Source organism: Octopus bimaculoides, chromosome 17 (genome assembly GCF_001194135.2).
Source record: "Octopus bimaculoides isolate UCB-OBI-ISO-001 chromosome 17, ASM119413v2, whole genome shotgun sequence".
In the NCBI taxonomy this organism is placed as follows: Eukaryota; Metazoa; Mollusca; class Cephalopoda; order Octopoda; family Octopodidae; genus Octopus; species Octopus bimaculoides.
Window position 1 is genome coordinate 43,429,934 of NC_068997.1, and position 9,516 is coordinate 43,439,449.

At 35.7% G+C, this 9,516-nt stretch overlaps 1 protein-coding gene across 2 annotated transcripts in view; it reads left to right on the top strand.

Annotated features, from left to right (window-relative positions):
• LOC106881683 (tetraspanin-13) overlaps positions 1–8,132 on the top strand; it is a 112,056-nt gene extending 103,924 nt beyond the window's left edge. For both annotated transcript variants that reach the window (XM_014932148.2, XM_014932150.2), the window contains one exon: positions 7,807–8,132. Coding sequence is in view for 1 of the 2 variants with exons in the window: in XM_014932150.2 (XP_014787636.1) it covers positions 7,807–7,881 (75 nt within the window). In the remaining variant the exon portion in view is untranslated. The remainder of the gene's footprint in view (positions 1–7,806) is intronic.
• Positions 8,133–9,516: the final 1,384 nt, after the last annotated feature.

Sequence of the window (9,516 nt, forward strand, 5' to 3'; positions counted from 1 at the left end):
ACGTTTGTCGTAATTTGAATTTATTATTATTATTATGTGAGAGCAGTGCATGCGATCAAAATGACACTGGGGTAAAATATATGAAGCCCAGTATACCCATCATGACTACCCGTCTGATAAGGGTACACCAGGCACATGCATCACAACCGTATGTGCACGACATGGTGATCCCATATCAAGATAAACAGCACATGACCTTGCAGGTGGGGCCCAGTTAGAATCTTCTTCAGGTTGAGTAACCCATCCCACTCAAAAGGTCCTTGAATAGGGGTTAAAAATGTTGAACGAGACCCCTATTTCCAGAGGTAAATTATTCAAACTCCAAAGAATTCCTCTCAATACATGGCTGTGATGCTCCCCAACTATTCCTGCTTGTGATATCAGAGATGCACTAAGGGACATGCTCAACTGGTTATGGTAAAAAAAACTGACTAGCAAATCTGTGGTATTGAGCAGAATATTTGCTGTAGCCCATTTTTTATACCAAGACAAAACAATGCACATGATAACGGTTCCAATCAGTTAAGATCAGAAGCCATGAGAGCCAGTGCCTGATACTGCATCAGGGCAGATGATATTATTATTATTATTAGAACATCAGACAAAATGCCTTAGTGCATTTATTCTAGCTCACTACAATCTTGCTGAGATCAACTTTGCCTTTCAACCCTCTGAGGTCAATAAAATAAAGTACCAGTCAAGTACTGGAGTCAATGGTCAACCAATCCTTCATTCCTCAAAATTGTTAGCATTGTTCATAAATCAGAAATCTTTACAATTATTATAACAATGCTTGTAGCATATCTAGCACATTTCCATTAATCCTACACTTCAATTGGATTTGATTTCTGATCATCATTGGATGTCTTATTCCTGGATATTAACTGCTTCTCAAATGAGATTTAAGCTAAGAAGTTTTGTATCTAAACTAAGGGTAGTATAAGCAGTAGTAACTTATAAGATAAATATAGAGTTTTATGTCTAAACTAAGGATAACACAGACAGCAGTAACTTATAAGATAAAGCTATTACTAGCTTTAGAATTAATATTGGTATTTGAATTTAGTCTTGGGCTCATTGTAAGTCTCCTGGACGTTGCTGTCTTAGATTCAAGGACTCATAGAACTGGTTACTCAGTTTGACGAATACCACAGCTAGACAAATACCCACCATACTCTGAAAATTTTGTTTCCCTGGACTTAGGCACATTAAAGCTTCAGCATCTGATAAGTGACTGGGCAGACACCCACAAGATTATCCACCATCTTTCTAACAACAACCTGTGGCACCTTTTCAAATTCCATATGTCTAACACTTGTGGACATGCTTACAAAATCAAAAAAACAATACAGCACCCATGACTTTTGGAAACAATTTTACACACTCAGAATTGCTGAAGCATGGAATAAACTATCTGCATCAGTTGTTAGCTATCAGGACACTACATCCTTCAAAACTTCCATGCTTCCTGAAATTCATCAACAATACACCTGATGTCCCCTTTTTTTTTTCTTTTAAACTTTTGAAACAACTCATTCACTGTCCACCTCCTGTGCATTCTATGTACAGTTCTTGCACTTTTGTTTACTTTTTCTGATGAATTGTAGTGCACCTGAGTACTGTTTACAATAAGTTCATTATTATATATATACGTGACAGAGATCAAAACATTGCCCTTGAACAGGACACCAGTTTGTCACAAGGTTATTTATGGCTGAATAAACTGGAGTGACATGAAATGATATGTTTTGTTCAAGATCACAACATACCACCCAATATGGAAATCAAAACCGCAATCTTTTGTTTGTGAATGCAACACCCTAACCACCGGGCCATACACATTTACATTATGTACACATTCAAGAATAAAACACCTTATGACAATAATAAGAGATCATAACATAGTGTAGATAATAAATATATTTTAATGATGAGGTTGATAAATTAATCTCATCTTAGTAATAACAACTCATTATCTCAGATATCTAAACTGTTAATCTTAACTTATTATTGTGGTGGAGGTCACATGTGTGCGTGATTGTTACCTTTCTTGAACTTAATTGCATCTTGAAATGTTTGCAGCACATTTTTCTTTATCTGTTTACGCTTGATTGTCGCTTTTATATTTATTTGCCATATTTTTTTATTTTTTAGTTTGTTTTTCTTTCTTTTTGTTTATTTTTGCTTTATGTACTTCATATGTCCAATAGAAATAAAAATTGCTTGTTAATATTCCATTCTCTTTTTCGTTTTTCTGGATACCCCCACATTTCTCTATTTCATCAATTTGGTTTTGTAAACCTCCACTTTACAATTTCTGTCAGTTCTTCAACTCTAATGCTGCTGCTCCTTTTCCATTGCATGGCCTCCAAGCTTTTTCTTATTTCTCTCTGCACCAGAAAAGACATTGTGTGCCAAGTAAAAACGAAGAATTTTGGCTTCTTCAGAGTCATGAATTCCTTAGCCACTGCAAGTGTTGGACAAGATACTTGACTTTACTTGCCTAAAATTTTGTGCTTAATTAAGAAATAATTTTATTGCTGTTGTCATACTTATTATCAATATTGTACATTGTTGTAGTTGAAAAGTACAATAACTAAACTACTGAAATATTTGACTTGTCTTCAGGATCTTTAGTTCATATTCAGCTATAGATATTGTGATATTGCACTCTACATGGTTTAATTGAACACATACAAACACACACACACACACTTTATATATATATATATTAGAGACAAGAAAGTAAATTTTGAATGTAGCAAAGAAATATTGGGCATTTATCCTTATAAGACAGAAAAAAAGTTGCCAGCAGGTGACTCTGTGAATCGAAGCCTGTACTCCTCAGACACCAATTGTCTGCATTTGTTTATATTTGTTAATAAAACACTTTTGTATTTGAAAAGCTATTATTTAGCATTAAAATTGAAGGTAATTGTTGTCAGGGGTCATTTAGCTTAATGGTAGAGCGCATAGTCACCTGCTGGTAACTTTATTCCATCTTATATGAGTAAATACCCAATCTTTCTGCTGTTTTCACTGCTTTACTGTATTCAAAATTTACTTTCTTGTCTGTAAATACCAACCCATTTGACACTTCCAAAATTCGTTTTCATATATATATATATATATATATATATATACTTTTTTCTAATTATTAGAGCTGCAAGATCACAAAAAAACTGCTACTCAGAGTTTCATGTTCCCATTCGTTAGGCAGTTGTGATCAATATTTTCTTGATCACAACTGCTCAATGAACAGAAATGTGAAACTCTGAGTAGCAGTTTTTTGTTATGTTCTTGTAGCTTTAATAATAAAAAAGAGGACATTACTCCACCTCTGGTATTCAAGTACTATTTTTCTCCACCTTGTTTTGCATTTATATGCTTACTCATGTGTGTATATATTTATATCCAAAATTATGGAATGGAGTAGATTCACATACATAGCAACCCCAATTGCTGACTGAACTATAGAATAACATTTTTTCATCTCATCAAACTTCAATAAGGGAAAAATGTACATCCTTCTACAACAATAAACCATTATTGTTCCTGAAAGTTGTTTTTTATGCTTTCTACAAACTGCTTGAAACATACTAACTTCCTACACCTTGATCCTTGGATCTTACCTTTACACACACATATACATATTAAGATATTGAAAGTTCTTGCAATATCTTTCCTTTTGTCTGTATCATTACTAATCTTTCTCTCTAAGATGATAAAGGGAAAAGCTTATTACAACAATGAATTTTCCTTTATTACATCCATTAAGCATGCATGCACACATACACACATGCTTACATACTCATTCATCCATGCATACATACATACATGTAGTGTATTCATCTACAAAGATTCTAATGGAGTGTTAACGGCATCAATTTCTCCCACTTATTCCTCGATCTGTAAGGGCAATGTTCCATTTTCTGTTCAATATAAGAAATGTTTAAATGTTATCATTAGATGTTTAGAAATACATTGAACATAGACAGGTTGTGTGCGTGCATGCATGCATGCAATGATTTGTTTATGAAATAAAATAAAAAAACTGTCATTGGATTGTCGAGAAAAGGTCAAGTTGTTTTCTATTGAAATGTTTTTCCTAACATGATTTCTCATTCGGATTCAGTTTTCCAGCTAACATAGAACATTATTATTGTTATCATTGTTGTTGTTGTTGCTACTGTTATATTTGGATTTGGTCTTTGGATTTATATGTGCTACAATCCTAGCAGTAATTTTTGTGAATCTCTAAGGCTGAAAAGCTGGCAGAATTGTTACCATGCTGGGCAAAATGCTTAGCGGCATTTCGTCTGTCTTTACATTCTGAGTTTGAATGCCAGTAGAGGTTGACTTTCCCTTTCGTCCTTTCAGAGTCGATAAAATAAGTACCAGTTGTGCTCTGGGGTCGATTTCATTGACTAACCCTGCCCCTGAAACTGCTGGCCTTGTGCCAAAATTTGAAGCCAATATTTGTTCATCTCGCGTATAAGTCTTTCAGTAACTGTAGGATGAAAACAGTTTGGAATGAGGGGTTCATGACAGAATATAAAGAAAGTAACATGAGTGAGAAATATTAACTGTCCCACTCAACCAACAATAATATCAAGTGTTGTTTTAACCCTTTAGCGTTCAGATTATTCTGTCAGATGAAATATTTATTTATCCACATTGTTTTGATTTCTATGATATGATTGTTTATTTTTAAAGTGACAATGTAGAGTAGGTGTGAGGGGCCGGATATGGCTGGTTTGAATACTAAGAGGTTAATAGTTGGTTAACAATGTACGAAGTATTGCTGAAAAGTTCCAAGCTTTAGATAAAAGAAAATACAGGAAAATACAGGATTTTATTCAACATTTTCCCCTCTCAGATTCACACACTTATTGCAACAGTCCTTCAGTTTCCTAAGCCCTGTAAAAGAATTCAGAAGGTTAGGCTTCCAACCAGGCCTTTTACAATGCCCCTAAAGTCAGGGACTTTTCAGCACCCCCTTGTATCTTACAAGAGTTCCTTTATTAGTTAATGTGTTGTTGGTAGAAGCTAGAAGTACATTAAGAGGATTTGGGAATATGTTTATAGAGTAACTCACTGCATGTTTGGCCTCACAAATGAGTTAAAGCAACATGGGAAAAGGGGAATTATAGTGATGAGGTTAATGGTGACAGATTTATTATTCTTTCATTTATCTTTTATCATTTACATGTTTCATGCCATTAGACTAGCCATGCTGGAACACCGCCCTGAAGAATTTTAGCCAAACGAATTGACCCCAGTACTATCTTGTTTTAAAGCCTGGTACTTACTCTATCAATCTCTTTTTGCCAAGCCACTAAGTTATGGGGATGTAAACACACCAACAATAGTTTTCAAGTGGTGGTGGGTGGCAAGCTAACACACACACAGACACACACACACACACACACACACACACACACACACACACACACACACACACACACACACACACATGGTGGACATCTTTAAGATTCTGTCTACCAAACTCACTCACAAGGCTTTGGTCAGCCCAAGACCATAGAAGACACTTGCCCAAGTTGCCACGCAGTAGGACTGAAAGCAGGACCATGTAGTTTGGAAGCAAACTTCTTACTACACAGCTATTTATTTTTCCTAAATTCATACACACATGACTATAGTCGTATGCTCATGTATTATATCTTTCCAACAATTAATTGTATATGTTATGAAAGCTCTGGCTGAGGAGGGTCTCCACATTGGCCAGTAGGCATGGACCTTCAATTTTGAGGGAATTATGTCGTTGGTCAGAGGTAATGGGAGAATTCTTTGCTATTCTCAATGCTTGCATGGGTCAGATGGAATTTGTTGAGACAGATTTTTCACCAGTTGGACGTCCGTCTTGTTAGCAACCCTTCAAGTAAGGTAAGATTCCTTGTGGCCAAACATATTTTTCGCAGAAGACTGGAAATAAAGAAAATGTTTGCTTTCAACCATCATGTGATGTAAAGATAAGAATACACACCAAAGACACACATGCATTAGTTTGTGTGTGTGTGATAGGCTTCTTTCAGTTTTCATCTACCAAATCCACTAACGAAGCTCTGGCTGACCTGAGATTATAGTAGAAGAGATTTGCAAAATGTGCTGTTCACTGGGACTGAACCCAAGACCAAATGGCTGGGAAGTAAGCTCTTTAATCATACAGCCATGTCTGTGGCTGGATAGATAGATACCATCATCATCATCATCATCATCAGAAGAAGAAGAATAGAAACACACACAGCCTTAATCTAATAATGTATTCAGGACTGATTACTGAAATGTGAGGGACTACACTTCACATTTGGTCAAGGCCTTATTGCCAGCTTTGCACAATATATATCCTAGCTGCATATAATTCTGTATCACATCTGCAATAATCCAGCATTTTTATGACTACCAATGTGTTCATACTTTTCTTATTAAATACGTAATTCTAATTTTGGCATTTCAGAGTTGTCTCCCCTGTCTGATATATATGTTTTTCTTGCTGCAATCTTAATTAATTTTGATTAATTAAACATGTCTTGTTACTACGTTATGTCGGCACTGACTTAATTGTTTATTTTACGTGCATATGGTGACTGCATGTCCAGATTGTCATTATGACTGTCAAAAGTAGATTTAATTAATTTTAGCCCTCAGGTTAATGTTGCAGGAGGAATGTTGATTGATGAAAAATTGTTTTTGCTAATCATGTTAGCAATTTTTGCATATTATGTTAGCAATGAATAAACTATTTGTTTTCCATGCTGATGGTATCCATCGGTGATTTCTGTCAGGTCATTGTTCTGGGATTTACTTTCAGTGTCGTTGACAAGTAAAAACAAAGTTGCAAGTTGACATAAAATGTCATAAAAACATTAAATATAGAGAGTGTGTGGGTGTGGGTGGGTTCATTTATTCAAAACTGAAGTTTCACTCTGCTGTGACCCCGAGCTACTATTACTTTCTTCATAAAAATGAAAATCCCAATGACTCCTTAAGACCTCCTTCACGAATATATTTCCTTAAGGAGTGGCTGTGTGGTAAGTAGCTTGCTTACAAACCATATGGTTCCGGGTTCAATCCCACTAGGTGGCACCTTGGGCAAGTGTCTTCTACTATAGCCTCGGGCCGACCAAAGCCTTGTGAGTGGATTTGGTAGACGGAAACTGAAAGAAGCCCGTCATATATATATATGTATGTGTGTGTATATGTTTGTGTGTCTGTGTTTGTCCCCTCCCCCAACATCGCTTGACAACCGATGCTGGTGTGTTTACGTGCCCGTAACTTAGCGGTTCGGCAAAAGAGACCGATAGAATAAGTACTAGGCTTCCAAGTCCTGGGGTCGATTTGCTCGACTAAAAGGCGGTGCTCCAGCATGGCCACAGTCAAATGACTGAAACAAGTAAAAGAGTTATGTTGAAAACTATTACTCTATACCAGTCATGGGCAAACTGCGACCAGCAGGACTTTCTGAATGACTCACCCAATGAAAAATTACCCTGAAATTTTTTTAGTAGCGTGTTCTGTCTGATGATGAGCCATGTCTCATGTGGCCTGCTTCTCAAACAAATGGTTGCCCATGCCTGCTCTTTATAAACGACGGTTATGGTGAGTAATGGGAAACTCAAAGTGGCAATGAAGACCAAACCACACACACACATACGGCTTTGTATTTACTGTTTATATCACATTTTATTTATATACATTGCTTATATTGAGTACTTTTTCCTTCTTGTTTGGACATTCAAACACACACATAGATTATAATTTAATTATTTCTTTATTCTCTTACAGATTATTGGTGTTTGGTTGGCACTGCGATATCGGAACCAGAAAGATCCGAGAGCAAATCCAAGTGCATTCCTATAGCCATGGAATGTTAAATGTTACTTTGAACATTACTCTGTCTCCCTTTCTTCCTCCTCTCAGTTTTTTTCTCTCTTTGTTTTATATTTCTTTCTCATTTTTTTAAACATTTCCTCTTCAATTTCTTCTTTCTCCCAGCAATATTCTCTACATTTTCCTGGTGTGGAGACTATTAACAACAACAATAATAACAACATAAAATCAATGAGGATATAACATCACACTTACTGTATACACACAGTTTTAATACTGTATTTGGGTTACTCTCTTTCTCTTTCTCTCTCTCTCTCGGTCTCTTTCTCTCTCTCTCTCTCTCTCTGGATATTTCAACTGAAAGAAAATGAAGTCTACGAGTCTACATTAAATGTCTCCTATATAGTTTGGTTGTATCTATATGACAGAGGCAGTTTTGACAGGTGCTTCAAATTGTTTTCGCAAAACATTTTCCACCTGTTATTTGTTGATAATAAACATGTTGATAGAGAATACAAACAGCTCCTATATGAATCCCCCTCCCTGTTACCATGTGTTGGTTCTGTATTTGAATGTATGAGCATGTATATGTGTCTTGTTAAGGTGATTTTTTTTTTCTGTGTGCCTTTGTATGTAGTTATTATTTTTTCTTGACTTTGTATGAATGTGTGAGCTTGTGATTATTATACAACATTGCTTTTATATAAGTATTGTGGTTATATGAGTATTGTGGTTACTATCCTACATTGCTTTTATATAAGTATTGAGGTATCACTGTTGACTTAGATCAGTTTTGTGTATAGTATGTACATATGTGTGTTAAAATGGGATTTGAGGAGAAAAAATAAGTGGTGATTTTAACCTTACTTCAGTATTTTCTAGTTTTAAAAAACAGTAGTCAATTATCACTTTATGTAATTAATACATATATAATCAGTAGTTTAACTGTATTGATGTAGCATTAAGTACTTTCAGGGTTTTCTTTAACTATATCCATTCACTGTAGAGTTCAGCTTTGTAGTGCATCTCTAACTATGCTCAACTACAGCTTATACTCAGAGGTGGGGTCTGCACCTAAAAAGATCTGCAAGGTGCAGGCCAAGGTGTTGCCCTTGCATGCAGTCTACCTTCTCCATACCTGCATAGTTGTCCAAGGGATAGACACAGATGATACATTTTCGTACCTGTGTTGCTGTGGTCAGAATGCAAAGAACCAGAATAGATACTGCAAGGCATCCCATTTGAAGCTTCAACAAAGCCACCTCCCTGGGTAGGTACCTTATATCAAAACAATAAATCGTTATGAATAAGCAAACGAAAGTTAGGTGTAAAAATTAAAAGCATTATTTCTCTGTTTTCCATTTTAAATTTTTATGAAAACAACAAAAAAAAAAACTACCCTGAAAATTTTTTAGTAATTATTACTGGTAGTAGTAGTAGTAGTAGTTGTAGTAGTATTCTATTGAGGTTGATTTAGTCAGCTAATACTCTTCTCAATAAATTTCTGGTTCTGGCTTGTATTAAAATTCATTATCGTTGTTATAACTGGCTGTTTTTTTACCCTTCATCTTCCCAAGGGTCCGTAAAATAGAGAATAATAAGTCAAGTATTTGGGTCAATGTAATCAACTATTGTATCCTGTCCCACTCCTCCCCCCCCCCCCCC